We start from the raw sequence: 18,615 nt of genomic DNA, 5'->3' as shown, positions 1-18,615 counted from the left end.
TGGCATCAGTGTGCATTTATTGTGCTGAGAAGTTTGATACCAAACTCCCCAGTTTTCAGTGTAGCCATTATGGTGCTGTGGAGTTTGTGTTTGACAGACTCCCAGACCATATACTCTTATGGCTACCCTGCACTTAAAATGTCTAAGGTTTTGCTTAGACACTGTAGGGGTACAGTGCTCATGCACTGGTGCCCTCACCTATGGTATAGTGTACCCTGCCTTAGGGCTGTAAGGCCTGCTAGAGGGGTGACTTATCTATACTGCATAGGCAGTGTGAGGTTGGCATGGCACCCTGAGGGGAGTGCCATGTCGACTTACTCGTTTTGTTCTCACCAGCACACACAAGCTGGCAAGCAGTGTGTCTGTGCTGAGTGAGGGGTCCCCAGGGTGGCATAAGCTATGCTGCAGCCCTTAGAGACCTTCCCTGGCATCAGGGCCCTTGGTACCAGGGGTACCAGTTACAAGGGACTTACCTGGATGCCAGGGTGTGCCAATTGTGTAAAACAAAAGTACAGTTTAGGGAAAGAACACTGGTGCCGGGGCCTGGTTAGCAGGCCTCAGCACACTTTCAATTCAAAACATAGCATCAGCAAAGACAAAAAGTCAGGGGGTAACCATGCCAAGGAGGCATTTCCTTACAAGTATGAATAAAGACAAAATTTGGCCAAGCTCAATGCTCCAGGGTCCTGTCAGCAATCAAAGTAAAAATGAACTGAAGCAACTGCCACCTGCTCAGCACAATAGGATACGGGTGGTCTCTGGGTACTTAAAGGCACAGCCTCTATTTTAACTCAGGGCTAGACTGCCCTGCCTTACTTCATCTCCCTTTTCTACCAAAAAAAGGGCTTTGATGCTGTTTTTACAAAGACAACATGAAATTCTATACATATATAATCTCCTGCCCCCCCTTTTTTTATTTTTTGAAGTCCAAGTTGAATAATTGGGCCATTGTAGTCTGTTCCTATAGGCTGCATAAGTGACTGCAGGCCTTCCAGAAGAAACAAACATCTGCACTGAAGATATATTGTGAAAAATTGCTCCGGGGGTCCCTGCACATGGTTGGGACTATTCAGTGCTTATGTCTATAAATGGAAATTCCCTACAAGAGAAATGAATTACTCACCAGTGTCACATTTTACTGTACCCCCACCCCACCCCTTTTTGCCCCCTTTAGGACTGTTAGATGCTAGTTTTGACAATAACTGAGGCCTGCTAATCAGAATTCATTGACAGTGCTCTTTCCTCTAAAACAAGTAGTCTAACTGTAACCCAACTGGCATGGACTTTAGCACCCCTGCTAAGGCATGGGTAATAAAGAGGGTTCCTAAGGGAGAAAGCACATCTTATGCCACCTTAAGGGAGCCACACACAACAACACACAAAGACAGCAATCGCAGGCTGTGACATGGTTTGACACTCCAGTATGGCTTGCCAGGTTAGAGAACTGCATGGGCTAAATGTAAGTCACCTCAATAGCAGGCCTTGGGGCACTAAAACAGAGTGCATTGTAGTAAATGTGAAAACATATCTGCATGAGAAGGTATGCCCCTATAATGTCTACTGCCACTGCTAGATATTTCAAGTGAGCAGGGAACCCATCCCATCTTAAGGTATGTATTGGGCACTGGTCAAAACAAGTTACCCAGCTGCATATTGGCAGCCTGAATCGAAGTGGGCCAACGCTGCCAACAAGGTCCTGCCCCATACTTACCTTAATGCAACACAAGAATAACAGTCCTGGAAATTGTTGCCAAGTACTAGTATGCAATATATGCTTCTTTTCCCCATAAGGTAACATTACCGCATTAAAGTCAATGCAAGTGAATTTGCTGTATACTTCAAAACTGCTAACTTAAAAAGTACTTGGTATAAAAAAACTAAAATGTGCTATTTTTCTAAATTGGTGTGAATCTCCTTAGTGAATGTGGTGTGTCATTTATTGACTGTAGGTAAGCAGCAAATGCCTAAACACTCCTCTTTGATTAGGCTAAACTGCTCAACCACCCTACCACAAATAGACAACTTGAAACTGATGTACATTTACAGAACACGCATTGGACAGTCATGTACACAAATACATCAACCAATATCAGGATGTGAAGCAAAGAGAAGGAAGCTACGAATGAGGTGTTAAATTGTGCAGTGGAATAAGAGTGCTGACACACTGGGGTATGAAACGCAACTGCACATCAACCAGGCCATTGCACTCCTAGAAAAGATAACTTGGGACTTACATTTTTTGAGAATAAGAATTCACAGGCTGCGTCATAATTCTGTCTGCCGATATGATTCCTTAAGGTTTAGACGGAAGACGTTTTCATACAAAGTGAGGCTTTTGGATTTATGGCCTTCTGGATTTATTGAGATTTAATCAGACAAGCACGGTACATACTCAACTGGACTCATCTATGATGAGTGTCAGTGTCATACTGTGAAATCTTCACCAATGTTAATCTGCTGACCAAACTATTTCTTACAAAACCAGACACCTTATTTTAATAAAGACAGAAACTTTTGAGCTTAGATGCACTTTGTGTACATATACCATACGTAGGGTCAAGCACATGCCTTCACCGTAGAAGCGATGGATTTTATCATGCAGTTAGGTTTATCAGTGGATTGCATGCTTTTCTGCACATTTTCCACTTCCCCACGTCACTTTACTGTTCAGCCAAGATTATTTATTTTTTTACATGCTTGCCACTCCGTTCATGTAGATTTTTTTTTACAGAAACATACTGGTCTTATGTATTTGCAATTTTTGATGAACACATCCACATAATTAAAAAATACAATTTGATAAACTGTTCCACAATATTTGAGATAACATTTATTCCTGTAAAATCTGAAAAATATTCAGAAATAGATAGGTATGGTATCTAATCTATTTTCTTGGCTACAAAATAATACTCTATTTTCAAACATATTTAACCATACAGCGCTCAACACTTTTCAAAATGGTCATTATACAAAGCATAGAGTTAATTTAAAAATGTTTAGAACAAGCAGCTTTCTCACCTAAACACAGCATATTTGTTACAGTATATGCAAGAAAGCAACCTCAGAAATAAAAAAAGAAATGCTTAGCAATTAGGCCCAAGTTGTTATGCTTTAGTAAAATCGCAACTAAAACTGTACCAAACAAATACAAAATGCAAAAATCACAAACACGTGTATGAAAATGGAATGCATGCCGAAAAACCACTATGGAAATGGTTTGCACATTTTTTTTTAAAGTTTAGAATGTTTTACAGGTCCACCTTAAACAATTAACCAATAAAAAAACGAATATCTTCACTTGTAAATTGACTACAACTTAGTTTTCTTCAGTAGTGACATAATCAGCTGTAAAGTCAATTTGGTCTGTGGGGTCCTCCGCAAAGTCAGCTGCATCTTCAGCATACTCGGCTGTGCCAGTATCTTCCACAAAGGTTGATGGTTCTTCCACGAAGTTTGAAGTCTCTTCCGTAAAATCACCAGCTGCTTCTTCAGAAAAATCTGCGTTTGTCTCTTGTGTTTCGTTTTCCTCTACCACTGGCTCTTGAGGTTGCTCAACAATTTCAAAAGGGTTTTCACCCTGAAAAAAAAAAAAATTTTTAAAAAATTAATAACAAAAAAAATCATCAGAAAAAATATTTTTGGAAGTGCATTTTCAGTCTAGCAGGAAACTCCCATGTTAATGAGGCACGACTCCATAGGCTGTCTAAAACGCATCTAAGAAGAGTTTAATGCTCAAACATCACCATCGAACAATATGGCACGTCAACTGATGAAGATGTTTGCCTGTGTATTTACAGCTTTGGGGAAAGAGTATTAATACTACTTTTCTTTTAAGTGGTTTTTTTTCCTGTTGCCTAACTGTCCAGGAGCATGACAATGCTAACTAAGCTGTTCTGTAAACCTCAGCTGTGCAAATGGACGTGGGAAATAGGAAGCCTGGACATTTAACATCATGGAAATGAAGTGCTTCCATCTAATGCATAGGTGTAAAACTGCAAAGAAGACCAAAAGGTATGGGTCAGGGGGATGTGAGGTGGGGAGGGCACGTCATCATTGATGTGTAACTTCATCCATGTGAAAGGTGGCAACAGAAACCCAAAGTGAGGGCAAAGTCAAGACTTCCTTTGCGAGGGTGACCAACAAACGTCATATAAGAACTAATAGCCGTGATTATAATGCAAGGAATGGATTTTGAAGGCATCTTATTATTCTGGAGAAAGCATATAAAGGACACACTGATCCACTGGAAGACAGCTGCAACTACATTAATAACTAGACTACCAAAAATGTGATAACTACATAGGGGCTGATAATGCTGTACAGTCATAACCTTTCAAATACCTTTTGGACTAAAACACTGTAAGGAAATGCCTCCTTGGCATGGTTACCCCCTGACTTTATGCCTTTGCTGATGCTATGTTTTGATTTGAAAGTGTGCTGAGGCCTGCTAACCAGGCCCCAGCACCAGTGTTCTTTCCCTAACCTGTACTTTTGTTTAACACAATTGGCACACCCTGGCATCCAGGTAAGTCCCTTGTAACTGGTACCCATGGTACCAAGGGCCCTGATGCCAGGGAAGGTCTCTAAGGGGTGCAGCATATCTTATGCCACCCTGGGGACCGCTCACTCAGCACAGACACACTGCTTGCCAGCTTGAGTGTGCTGGTGAGGACAAAACGAGTAAGTCGACATGGCACTCCCCTCAGGGTGCCATGCCAACCTCACACTGCCTATGCAGTATAGATAAGTCACCCCTCTAGCAGGCCTTACAGCCCTAAGGCAGGGTGCACTATACCATAGGTGAGGGCACCAGTGCATGAGCACTGTGCCCCTACAGTGTCTAAGCAAAACCTTGGACATTGTAAGTGCAGGGTAGCCATAAGAGTATATGGTCTGGGAGTCTGTCAAACACGAACTCCACAGCACCATAATGGCTACACTGAAAACTGGGAAGTTTGGTATCAAACTTCTCAGCACAATAAATGCACACTGATGCCAGTGTACATTTTATTGTAAAATACACCCCAGAGGGCACCTTAGAGGTGCCCCCTAAAACCTTAACCAACTACCTGTGTAGGCTGACTGGTTCTAGCAGCCTGCCACACTCGAGACATGTTGCTGGCCCCATGGGGAGAGTGCCTTTGTCACTCTGAGGCCAGTAACAAAGCCTGCACTGGGTGGAGATGCCAACACCTCCCCCAGGCAGGAGCTGTAACACCTGGCGGTGAGCCTCAAAGGCTCACCCCCTTTGTTCCAGCACCGCAGGGCACTCCAGCTAGTGGAGTTGCCTGCCCCCTCCAGCCACGGCCCCACTTTTGGCGGCAAGGCCGGAGGAAATAATGAGAATAACAAGGAGGAGTCACTGGCCAGTCAGGACAGCCCCTAAGGTGTCCTGAGCTGAAGTGACTAACTTTTAGAAATCCTCCATCTTGCAGATGGAGGATTCCCCCAATAGGGATAGGATTGTGACCTCCTCCCCTTGGGAGGAGGCACAAAGAGGGTGTACCCACCCTCAGGGCTAGTAGCCATTGGCTACTAACCCCCCAGACCCAAACACGCCCTTAAATTTAGTATTTAAGGGCTTCCCTGAACCTAAAGATTTAGATTCCTGCAACTTACCAAAGAAGAGGACTGCTGAGCTGAAAGACCCCTGCAGAAGAAGAAAGAAGACACCATCTGCTTTGGCCCCAGTCCTACCAGCCGGTCTCCTGCCTTCTAAAGAAACCTGCTCCAGCGACGCTTTCCCCAGGACCAGCGACCTCTGAATCCTCAGAGGACTGCCCTGCTTCAAGAGGAACAAGAAACTCCCGAGGACAGCGGCCCTGTTCCAAAAAGACTGCAACTTTGTTTCAGAGGAGCAGATTTAAAGACCCCTGCAATCCCCGCAAGAAGCGTGAGACTTGCAACACTGCACCCGGCGACCTCGACTCGACTGGTGGAGAACCAACACCTCAGGGAGGACCCTCTGGCGACTCCGAGACCGTGAGTAACCAAAGTTGCCCCCCCTGAGCCCCCACAGCGACGCCTGCAGAGGGAATCCCAAGGCTTCCCCTGACCGCAACTGCCTGACTCTAAAATCCCGACGGCTGGAAAAGACCCTGCACCCGCAGCCCCCAGCACCTGACGGATCGGAACTCCAGTGCAGGAGTGACCCCCAGGAGGCCCTCTCCCTTGCCCAGGTGGTGGCTACCCCGAGGAGGCCCCCCCCCCCCTTGCCTGCCTGCACCGCTGAAGAGACCCCTTGGTCTCCCATTGACTCCCATTGGAAACCCGACGCTTGTTTGCACACTGCACCCGGCCGCCCCCGTGCTGCTGAGGGTGTACTTTTTGTGTGGACTTGTGTCCCCCCCGGTGCCCTACAAAACCCCCCTGGTCTGCCCTCCGAAGACGCGGGTACTTACCTGCTGGCAGACCGGAACCGGGGCACCCCCTTCCCTCCATTGAAGCCTATGCGTTTGGGGCACCACTTTGAACTCTGCACCTGACCGGCCCTGAGCTGCTGGTGTGGTGACTTTGGGGTTGCTCTGAACCCCCAACGGTGGGCTACCTTGGACCCCAATCTTAACCCCGTAGGTGGTTTACTTACCTGCAAAAACTAACATTACTTTACCTCCCCCAGGAACTGTGAAAATTGCACTGTGTCCACTTTTAAAACAGCTAAATGTGTTTTATGTAAAAAGTATATATGCTATTGTAATTATTCAAAATTCCTAAAGTACTTACCTGCAATACCTTTCAAATGAGATATTACATGTAGAATTTGAACCTGTGGTTCTTAAAATAAACTAAGAAATGAAAATGTCACTTACCCAGTGTACATCTGTTCGTGGCATCAGTCGCAGTAGATTCGCATGTTCTGCAATAGCTCGCCATCTGGTGTTGGGCCGGAGTGTTACAAGTTGTTTTTCTTCGAAGAAGTCTTTCGAGTCACGGGACCGAGTGACTCCTCCTTTTGTCTCCATTGCGCATGGGCGTCGACTCCATCCTCGATTGTTTTTCCCCGCAGAGGGTGAGGTAGGAGTTGAATTGTAGTAATAGTGCCCATGCAATGGAGTGACTAAGTATGCACTTATTTAAGGTTGAGATGATACATATATAAATAATTGAAGGTAACTTCCAAACTGCTACAGGCTCCCGGGGAGGCGGGTGGGCACATGCGAATCTACTGCGACTGATGCCACGAACAGATGTACACTGGGTAAGTGACATTTTCAGTTCGATGGCATCTGTCGCTGTAGATACGCATGTTCTGCAATAGACTAGTAAGCAGTTATTTCCCCAAAAGCGGTGGATCAGCCTGTAGGAGTGGAAGTAGTCTGAAATAATGTCCTTAATACAGCTTGACCTACTGTGGCTTGTTGTGCGGATAACACGTCTACACAGTAGTGCTTGGTGAATGTGTGAGGCGTAGACCATGTGGCTGCCTTACATATTTCTTGCATTGGGATGTTTCCTAGAAAGGCCATGGTAGCACCTTTCTTTCTGGTTGAGTGTGCCCTTGGTGTAATGGGCAGCTGTCGTTTAGCTTTAAGGTAGCAGATTTGGATGCATTTAACTATCCATCTGGCTATACCTTGTTTTGAAATTGGGTTTCCTGCATGAGGTTTTTGAAATGCAATAAAGAGTTGTTTAGTCTTTCTGATGTTCTTTGTTCTGTCAATGTAATACATTAATGCTCTTTTGACATCTAATGTATGTAGTGCCCTTTCAGCTACGGTATCTGGCTGTGGAAAGAACACCGGAAGTTCCACTGTTTGATTTAGATGGAACGGTGAAATAACCTTTGGCAAAAATTTAGGATTGGTCCTTAGGACGACTTTATTTTTGTGTAGTTGTATAAAAGGTTCCTGTATAGTAAACGCCTGAATCTCGCTTACTCTTCTCAGGGAAGTAATGGCGATGAGAAATGCCACCTTCCAGGTTAGGAATTGTATGTCGCAGGAGTGCATGGGTTCAAAAGGTGGACCCATAAGTCTAGTTAGGACAACATTTAGGTTCCATGAAGGAACAGGTAGTGTTCTTGGTGGTATAATTCTCCTAAGGCCCTCCATGAATGCTTTAATGACTGGTATTTTATATAGGGAAGTTGAATAGGTAGTCTGCAGGTATGCAGATATTGCTGCAAGGTGAATCTTAATGGAAGAGAAAGCTAGGTTAGCTTTTTGTAAGTGAAGCAAGTAACCCACTACATGTTCTGGAGTTGTGTGTAATGGTTGTATTTGATTAATATGGCAGTAGCAAACAAACCTCTTCCATTTACTTGCATAGCAGTGCCTGGTGGATGGCCTTCTTGCTTGTTTTATGACTTCCATACATTCTTGGGTAAGTTGTAAGTGCCCGAATTCTAGGATTTCAGGAGCCAGATTGCTAGATTCAGCGATGCTGGATCTGGGTGTCTGATCCTTTGGTTGTGCTGTGTCAACAGATCTGGCCTGTTGGGCAATTTGATGCAGGGTACCACTGATAGGTCTAGCAGCGTTGTGTACCAGGGTTGCCTTGCCCAAGTTGGTGCTATCAATATGAGTTTGAGTTTGCTTTGACTGAGTTTGTTTACCAGGTAAGGAAGGAGAGGGAGAGGAGGAAAAGCGTAAGCAAATATCCCTGACCAGTTCATCCATAGGGCATTGCCTTGGGATTGTTTGTGTGGGTATCTGGATGCGAAGTTTTGGCATTTTGCGTTCTCCCTTGTCGCAAACAAGTCTATCTGAGGTGTTCCCCAGAGTTTGAAATAAGTGTTCAGTATTTGGGGGTGAATTTCCCATTCGTGGACCTGTTGGTGATCTCGAGAGAGATTGTCTGCGAGTTGATTTTGTATCCCTGGTATAAACTGTGCAATTAGGCGAATTTGGTTGTGAAGTGCCCAATGCCAAATTTTTTGTGCTAACATGCTTAACTGCGTGGAGTGCGTCCCTCCCTGCTTGTTTAGATAATACATTGTTGTCATGTTGTCTGTTTTGACGAGAATGTATTTGTGAACTATTATTGGTTGGAAAGCTTTTAGTGCTTGAAAAACTGCAAGAAGTTCTAGGTGATTGATATGCAGTTTTGTTTGATGTACGTTCCATTGTCCTTGTATGCTGTGTTGATCGAGGTGTGCTCCCCACCCTGTCATGGAAGCATCTGTTGTTATTACGTATTGTGGCACTGGGTCTTGGAAAGGCCGCCCCTTGTTTAAATTTATGTTGTTCCACCACAGAAGCGAGAGGTAAGTTTGGCGGTCTATTAACACCAGATCTAGAAGGTGACCCTGTGCTTGAGACCACTGTGATGCTAGGCATTGTTGTAAGGGCCTCATGTGCAGTCTTGCGTTTGGGACAATGGCTATGCATGATGACATCATGCCTAGGAGTTGTAATACCATCTTTGCTTGTATCTTTTGTGTTGGATACGTGCGTTGTATGATGGTGTTGAAATTTTGAATTCTTTGTGGACTTGGAGTGGCTACTCCTTTTGATGTGTCTATTATGGCTCCCAGGTATTGTTGTACCTTGCGTGGCCGAATTTTGGATTTTGTGAAATTGACGGTGAACCCTAGTTTGAAGAGGGTTTGTATGATATGATTTGTGTGATTTGAGCACTCTATTAACGAATGGGCCTTGATTAGCCAGTCGTCTAGATATGGGAACACATGTATTTGCTGCCTTCTGATGTGTGCAGCGACTACCGCTAGACATTTGGTAAAGACTCTTGGTGCGGTTGTTAATCCGAAAGGCAGTACCTTGAATTGGTAATGTATTCCTTTGAATACAAACCTTAGGTATTTCCTGTGCGATGGGTGAATTGGTATATGGAAATAAGCATCCTTGAGGTCTAAAGTTGCCATGTAGTCGTGCAGCTTTAGCAATGGCAATACTTCTTGTAGTGTGACCATGTGGAAGTGGTCTGATTTGATGAAAGTGTTGACTACTCTGAGGTCTAGGATTGGTCTCAGTGTTTTGTCCTTCTTTGGTATCAGAAAGTACAGTGAGTAAACTCCTGTGTTTATTTGTGTGTCTGGCACTAATTCGATTGCATTCTTTTGCAATAGTGCCTGCACTTCTATCTCTAGGAGATTGGAATGGTGTGTTGTTAAATTTTGTGCTTTTGGTGGTATGTTTGGAGGGAACTGTAGAAATTCTATGCAGTAACCATGTTGGATAATTGCTAGAACCCAAGTGTCTGTAGTGATTTTCTCCCATGCTCTGTAATAATGACCTATTCGTCCCCCCACTGGTGTTGTGTGGAGGGGGTGAGTGACATGTGAGTCACTGTTTAGTAGTAGGGGTTTTGGGGCTTTGGAATCTTCCTCTATTTCTAGGGAATTGCCCTCCTCTATATTGTCCCCGAAAACCTCCTCTATACTGTCCTTGGTAACTGGACGGTGTGGCTTGTGAGGTGCTGGCTTGTGTGCTTTGACCCCGAAACCCCCCTCGAAAGGGCGTTTTACGGGATGAGCTGTAATTCCCTCTGCTCTGCGGGGAGTAGAGTGCGCCCATGGCTTTGGCAGTGTCCGTATCTTTTTTGAGTTTCTCAATCGCTGTGTCCACTTCTGGACCGAACAGTTCTTTTTCATTAAAAGGCATATTGAGAACTGCTTGTTGAATCTCTGGTTTAAATCCAGACGTTCGGAGCCATGCATGCCTTCTGATAGTTACAGATGTATTAATTGTCCGTGCAGCTGTATCTGCAGCGTCCATGGAGGAGCGGATCTGGTTGTTGGAGATGGCCTGTCCCTCCTCAACCACTTGTTTTGCCCTATTTTGGAAGTCTTTGGGCAGATGTTCAATGAGATGTTGCATCTCGTCCCAGTGGGCTCTGTCATAGCGCGCAAGTAGTGCCTGGGAGTTCGCGATGCGCCACTGGTTTGCAGCTTGTGCTGCGACTCTTACCAGCTGCATCAAACTTGCGGCTTTCTTTATCTGGGGGTGGTGCATCTCCAGATGTGTGAGAGTTGGCCCTTTTCCTAGCTGCTCCTACAACAACAGAGTCTGGTGGCAGCTGTGTTGTGATGAAAGCCGGGTCTGTAGGAGGCGGCTTATACTTTTTTTCCACCCGTGGTGTGATTGCCCTACTTTTGACCGGGTCCTTAAATATGTCTTTTGCGTGCCGGAGCATACCAGGGAGCATAGGCAGGCTTTGGTAGGAGCTGTGGGTGGAGGAGAGTGTGTTGAACAAGAAATCATCCTCGACCTGTTCTGAGTAGAGGCTTACGTTGTGAAATTGTGCTGCTCTAGCCACCACCTGAGAGTACGCGGTGCTGTCTTCTGGTGGAGATGGTTTTGTAGGGTATGCCTCTGGGCTGTTATCTGACACTGGGGCGTCGTATAGGTCCCATGCGTCCTGGTCTTGGTCACCCTGGCTCATGGTGGTGTGAGCTGGGGAGTGTGATGGCGTTTGTGCTGGTGAAACGTTAATCACGGGCGGAGGAGAGGGTGGTGGTGTAACTCTTTTCACCACTTTTGGTTGTGGTGCTTGTTCCGTGTGGAACTCCAACCTTCTCTTTCTCCTAATGGGGGGAAGGGTGCTTATTTTTCCTGTCCCCTGCTGAATGAAGATACGCTTTTGCGTATGGTCCGCATCAGTTGCTTGTAGCTCTTCCTCAAACCTATGCTTCTGCATTTGGGAGGTTAGCGAGTGCTCTTCTGTATAAGAGCCTGAAGCTGGGTCGCTTGCAGTTTGTTTCGGCGTCGAAACTTTGTCTGCATGTTTTTTCGGCTCCGAGGTGACTTTTTTCTTTTTCGGGGCCGAAACCTCTCGGCGTCGATCTGTTTCGGTGCCGCTGTCTCGGCGTCGAGCCGTGTCCACACCGGCATCTCGGTGTCGAGGCTTGTCTCCAGCACTTTCTCGGTCCCGAGAAGGCTGCGTGCCGGTGTCTCGACCGGAGTCGGACGATCTCGGCACTGTTTGGGCCTTTTTCGGTGCCGACGGTCGGTCACCGATTTTATGGGTTGAGCCATGGCCTGGTGGCAGTGGCGTCCCCTGGGCCTTGTAAATGTTTCTTTGTGTGGTTTTCGACGTCTTACTCACGGTTTGTGTATCGTCGAATCCTTCGGAGTCTGAGTCTTGGATCGAGAAGGTACCTTCCTCTTCCTCGAACTCCCGTCGGGCTGTCGGTGCGGACGCCATTTGAAGTCTTCTGGCTCGACGGTCTCGGAGTGTTTTTCGGGACCGGAACGCACGACAGGCCTCGCAGGTGTCTTCGCTGTGCTCAGGTGACAGGCACAGGTTGCAGACCAAGTGTTGGTCTGTGTAGGGGTATTTATTGTGGCATTTGGGGCAGAAACGGAACGGGGTCCGTTCCATCGGCGTTCTTCAGCACGCGGTCGGGCCGACCAGGCCCCGACGGAGGATCGAAAAATTACCCCGAAGGGCACCGGAGCTCTTCGATCTTCGATGCGGTGTTGAATGTAAGTATGCCGATCCCGAACGCAACAATACCGACGAAAATCTTCCGAAATTAACTATTTTTTCTGTTCCGAAACTCGGAGCGACAGGAACACGTCCGAACCCGATGGCGGAAAAAAAACAATCGAGGATGGAGTCGACGCCCATGCGCAATGGAGACAAAAGGAGGAGTCACTCGGTCCCGTGACTCGAAAGACTTCTTCGAAGAAAAACAACTTGTAACACTCCGGCCCAACACCAGATGGCGAGCTATTGCAGAACATGCGTATCTACAGCGACAGATGCCATCGAACATATGTTTTTCTATAACAAAAACCTATTGGCCTGGAATTGTTTCTGAGTGTGCGTTCCTCATTTATTGCCTGTGTGTATGTACAACAAATGCTTAACACTACTCCTTTGATAAGCCTACTGCTCGACCACACTACCACAAAATAGAGCATTAGTATTATCTCTTTTTGCCACTATCTTACCTCTAAGGGGAACCCTTGGACTCTGTGCATGCTATTCCTTACTTTGAAATAGCACATACAGAGCCAACTTCCTACAAACACTATACACATCTGGTAGTCTGACCACTACGGACTGCACTTTTCTCAGTACAAATGTACTGTTTGAGATCACGACTCTCTGTAAGTGACCACATGCTGCAAGAACCAGCCTATAGAAAGAACAGAGAAGCCAGCATTGCAGTTCAAAGGACAACTGCCATATGTGATTTCCTACATACATACAATAACAGACCTGAATGTTTGATCTGCAGAGGGTGGTACAACTAGCGCCATACCATGCACCTGATTTCCCAACACAGGTTTACTTTGTTGAAGGGAGTCAGGTTGCAAGGATAACTACTGAGGCTGGCAGATTAAACACATTTAACGCTGCTTAATCTCCATGAATATAAGTGAAAGTTGTGGAGACTAGGGTACAGTGCTTTCTCTTGTTATTAAAACACTAGGTCCTTTCAGATTGGTAGCTGTCCCCGAGAGGAAATGCTCATGCTGAGGAGCTCTTGATACCACACAATCCTGGCCCATTTTGGAGCTAATATGGATGATTTAGGCTTTGTCTCTCCTGACTTTCTTCAGAACTTAAGGGAAAAAAAAACACAAGACACCCGAGTACTAGCTAGAATGCTTCTCCCAGCAACTTTCCCAGAAGAAAGTTCAGTGTGCAGTAGTATTGAAACTGTCCGCTCTTGCTGGTGGCGCAAATAGATTAAACTTGGGCATGTCCCACACTGCCAAGATGTCACTTGCCACCTCGGGGTAGCTATGCCACGCCTGATCCATAAACAGTTGGCTGCTACTCAGAAACCGTGCTAGATGGTTGACTACCAGAAAGATGTTCTGTTGGTACAGCCATCTCCAGGGATGTAGGGGCCCCCCCAACACTGGTTCCAGGATCCCCCTCCAGCCTCTTTGTTGCAGTATCACATGGTAGTTGTGTTGAGGACCTGTACCAACCTTACTTGTTGAATGGCAGGAAGGGTTTGCGGGTCAAACAGATCGCCATTATCTCCTAGACTGATGTGGAGCTGGGTCTCTGCTGATGAGCAGATCAATCACATCTCCAGTTTCCCAAGATAATCCTCCCCACTCAGCAGTGTCTGTAATTATAAAGACTGGGTGTGGAAGGGAGTGTGGCCTGAGGTCAGGCTGGCGCTTGTCTGCCATCACAGAAGATCCTGAGCCCTCATGTGAGATCTGGCTAGTCCGAGAGGCTGTCATAATGCAGGTGCCACTCAAACTAGATGTTTTACTGCCGAGTAAACAATGGACATCTGGCATTTTGGACTAGGAGGTTGGATGATACTTGGAGTCCCAAGAAGCCTCATAGCTGTCCTCAGTTTGACCCAAAAATGAACCCCAAACAAAAGGATTATATCCTGGGTGTCCCTGGTGTGCAGGGCAGCCACAATAAAATGAATCTACTTTTTGGGGGATAATTCAGGGTTGCTTTGCCTCATCGAAAGAGAAGTTCACAAATCTCAGAAATTCCACCAATTCATAGTCCAAGACTGAACGCAGCAATCATGCTTTGAGGAAGCTAATAGTCTAGTTATAGGAGCACATGTATTTCTGACATACGAGGGTAGGCAGGGACCACTGACATCACTTTTGTGAACACCCAAGAGGCAGAGGTAAGGCTGAAGGGTGGAAGAGCGAGCGCAAAACATTCCTGGGAGGATGCAGGATGGGTATATTGAAAGATACATCCTGCAAGCAAAGAGCACCATCCAATCTCCTGGGTCCAGAACAGAAAGAATCTTACAAGGTGAGCATAATTTTCACCTGAGGCCAATGGACTTCATTGAAAGGGAGAAGTACAAATAGCACCCCAGTACTGTCTCAAACGCCAGCACCCTCTCCCTGGCACTCTTTGCCAGTAGAAGGTTGACTTATTGCTGCAAGATTGCAGAATGATCTGCTGACTATCACTGTGATGTGTGGGAAAACGAGACAGTGTGGAAATGAAGGGGAGGGAGTAGCCCCTCTGAGTTATCTGCAAGACAGCTGCTCAACGTAGTTGATCTCTGGCTGGGAAGGAAATACCTTAACCGGCCTCCTACAGGATGAGTATGGACGAATGAGGGCAAGTTAAAGCTACTTGGCAGTTGCTGAAGCATAGGAGGACATTTTTGAGATGACTGTTCTTGGTGCAAATAGCCCCGGCAGCTGCCATCATCTCTGCTTTAAAAGCACTAGGTGGCTGCTGTATATGTTGGGAGGTCTGGCGTTGTCTGTATGCTGCTCCCGTGGAATAGCCCCTAAGCTTCCAACATTGTTGATGGTACCATTTGGCAAGAGACAAGGATTGTACTGTGGCTCAACTGGCCTTAAAATCGCTTTAAAGAGCAATCTGCCCTCCCCCCCCAATAATCTGGAGCCAAAGGGCAGGTCCATAAGAGACATCTGGGCACCTGCTGCAATCGTGGTGATAGCATCAGAGTAGTGTCTGGAAGGCAAACCTGGATACAAACAGCCCTGCTCACACAGACCATGATGTTCAAACTAGAACAAAACATACACAATGGCATGAGCACACCAAAGTAGTATCTGAGCCAGGGAGACCCCAAAGTCTATCTTGCTGGCCAAGTTCTGTAAAGCATGGATGAACCCGCCCAGGAGAGGCAACATTCCAAGATCCTAAGACTAAACAAGCTGAAGAGAAAAATCTCTTTCCGAAGCTATCAATACTTTTGGACTATTCTCAGGGTGGATGGGAAAGTTATTAAAAGTGACTTTAATTGCCTCTAAGACCAGACTTTGGGCGGAGGATGGCTTGCCAGAAAAATGGTATCACCAGGAGACTCCATATATTGCCTGGCAATTGGCCAACTGAACTGAAGGCCAATCACAGCTTTGACCAAGCAGCTTCAGGGCTGTCTGCAAGAAACTCATTGAATGGCAAAGTGCCTCCAAAGAAACTTGACCTTCATCCACTGGTTGCACCTTTGTAGTTTTAGCACAACAAAAGCCTGGAACAATTATATTGTGGTTCAGAGCTGGAGACCGGACATATCGAATCACTGGCAGCACAGGCTATGGTTGTAGAGTAGAGCCTTGGAACGGACCTGGGAAAGGGCTACCCAGGGTCAGTTGGCACTGAGCAAAGGGCTACAAACTGGAGCCCCTTGCAGTTCCTTGGGCTTGCAGGCAGCTATATTAGTCTGAAAGAGCTAAAGGATGGCCTCTGTTGTAGGGAAGATGGTGGCCCAATTAATTTTAGGTGACCTAGAGCCACCTGCAAGACAGGATCAGTAAGAAGATGACCATCGATTAGCATTGACACAGCTTCTCATCTGACAAAAGGTGGGATCTGGTTGAGTCCTACTCTGCTTTCTTGTGCTTATGTTGTGTCTTCAACTTGCCAGATGGGCTCTTTCAGCAAGATCATGTAAAGCCCCACAAGTGGGGCAGCAACAAGATGTAGGTTTTGACCGCAACCTTGTAGGTTTAGAAACATATAGGTTAGTCGTGCGCGTCACCATCCGGTGCACTTTTATTGCATTACTTTGAATCATGACCAGTCCAAGCACCTGAGGCGCAAGTTGTGTCCGTCTGTGAAAAACATGTGCTTCCAGCAGTCTCAGCACAGTCTGAATCTTGTTTTCAATGAGACTTCTCCCCCTGGCACATTGATTTAATGTAGAAATTGTCAGAAAACTGACAACATTGGGCTCGGAATCCAGATACTAGTGGAAGGGCACATAAAGAAAGGAAAAGAGTTAAGCACACAGGGGTGGCACTTCTAAGCTGCAAAACTACTGCAATAATTAGGGGTATCAGAGAATGAATAAAAAAGGCCAGGAGTTTAGAATCATGTGGTGGGAAGTAAATGGTATAGACAAGGGGGAATTTCCTGTTTAGATCTGTGACAGAGAGAAGGACAGCAAATCCCCAGATGTGAAAAACTCACACCTATCACCTCGTGTAGAGATCCTGTTTGTAAGAGGTGACTCAGTACATTTGGTCTCACATTCAGAATGTCTCCCGGATCAGCAGCATTTCAGAGCCACTGCCAAATGATAAAAGGGCAAGCTTAGCAAGGAGGTGTTCGAGAGGCAGCTTGGGCTGGACTGTCCGTGCTTACGGCAGGTCAGTGTCTAGAATGGCACTGTGGATAAGAAATGGTCTGGAATGCGGCCTGAGCAACATTCAGTGTTTCAGATTATTTCAAGCATTCTTTCCAACACAGTGTGCGCTGCATGTTTTTTTTGTGGTCATTTTAGGTAAGCCGATTCCTTTTTTTAATCCAAGAAGCATTGCATCCTTGTTTAATGATGATCAGTAAGCGCTTTTTTACGCCTGTGCCCTGCAGCCCATCTCTTCAAGAAACATTTGGAGTAAGGCAACAGAATAATACAGTAAAACACTTTAAAAACAAGCACATCAAAGCCAGGTATTATAAAATTGTTTATAAAAATATAGAAATCTAACACAAAAGGAACTCCTTGTTTTACTCCACTACCTCAAACTCCAAATGCTGAAAAAATTATCTACAGCCGGTGGCTGAAGAGGGAAGACCTAGAACCCCTTTCTTTGCGTTATGTACCATACTGTATAGTGCGTTCTTGTCATGTGGTGTGTAGCGGTACCACAGGATCTTGCTAGACAGTTAAGGGTACAGCAATTGTACATACAGGTATGCATTTCCACTCAATATCTTACCTTTGCAAACAGTTCATATCGGGCTTTCACAACTGGGTTATTAAGGATACTCGTAGCAGTCAAAACACTCTCCTTTTTAACTTGTTCTTTGAAAGCCTTGAATAAAATAAAAAATAAACGAATTAGCAAAATGTACTAAACTGAAATTTATATGGTAAAACAGTAGTTGGATATATGTTGAGAGTTAGTTTAGTCTCTACATTCATGTTGAATGAAGCATACATTTTTAAGCTAACAAAAATAAAGGTCCTTAGTCCTGTATCCTAGGAATCTTCATTGAAGTCAAACAGTAGGACAGTGGGACATACGTAATAATAAACAGCTTAAGAAGTCTATAGACATTTGGGAATTTAAAAGTAAAAAAAAAAAAAAAGAATGAAATTCTGATTAAATTAGATTATGACTTAGCTAGGGTCAGACTGTATTTTAGAGGGTGTGTTACTACTGAATCCATTTTTTTTTTTTTAATGCACCTAGTGTGCATGCTCGTCACTCCTAACAATGAGCTCAGAACTTACTCTGAAGTCTGCAAGTATGTAGCAGAGTTCACAAACGCTTTGGCAAGTTTAAGAGCATTCTGAGGCTTTTGTTGGCTGAAACTTCACATATCCGTTTACCACTTCAAAAAGTGCATGTTCCATAGCAACAGGAAGGGTGTCCACAATTGTTTGGGGTGCAAGATTCCCATGCAGTTCACATACAGAGTCAGTGCTGGTAGGAAGCTGGCTCTTTATATAGAGAATGGAAAAGAGGTACACTGTGCAAAGAGTATAGACAAATCCCAGAGGAATTGCAGAGGCACAAATGACAACGCAAATGCTCTTTTGTGGTAGTGTGGGCGAGCAGTTAGGCATATTAGATGGCAGTGCTAAGCATGTAATGGACACAAAGAAATCAAACACCAATGTATAAAAATAACATGCTTTTAAATAAATTTTGATATCAAGATCAGGTGAGAACTTTGAGTTATGAATTTTTAAAGTTTTCAAAAGTTGACAATGCAATTTTAGGGCGCAGTAATGTTATCTTATGGAGGGAGAACATGCTGCATTCGGTC

The 18,615-nt window shown here is 45.3% G+C and overlaps 1 protein-coding gene across 2 annotated transcripts in view; it reads right to left on the bottom strand.

The window, feature by feature from the left end:
* Nucleotides 1-2,340: 2,340 nt before the first annotated feature.
* The window catches only part of LOC138293228 (DBIRD complex subunit ZNF326-like), a 73,474-nt gene continuing 57,199 nt past the window's right edge, over nucleotides 2,341-18,615 (bottom strand). For both annotated transcript variants that reach the window (XM_069232327.1, XM_069232328.1), the window contains exons 9-10: nucleotides 17,559-17,654; nucleotides 2,341-3,577 (exon numbers count right to left, since the gene is read on the bottom strand). In XM_069232327.1, coding sequence (XP_069088428.1) covers nucleotides 3,317-3,577; nucleotides 17,559-17,654 — 357 coding nt within the window. In that variant the 3' untranslated portion in view covers nucleotides 2,341-3,316. The remainder of the gene's footprint in view (nucleotides 3,578-17,558; nucleotides 17,655-18,615) is intronic.

Source organism: Pleurodeles waltl, chromosome 4_2 (genome assembly GCF_031143425.1).
Source record: "Pleurodeles waltl isolate 20211129_DDA chromosome 4_2, aPleWal1.hap1.20221129, whole genome shotgun sequence".
NCBI classification, from domain to species: domain Eukaryota; kingdom Metazoa; phylum Chordata; class Amphibia; order Caudata; family Salamandridae; genus Pleurodeles; species Pleurodeles waltl.
This window is presented reverse-complemented; position numbering and strand designations above follow the sequence as displayed.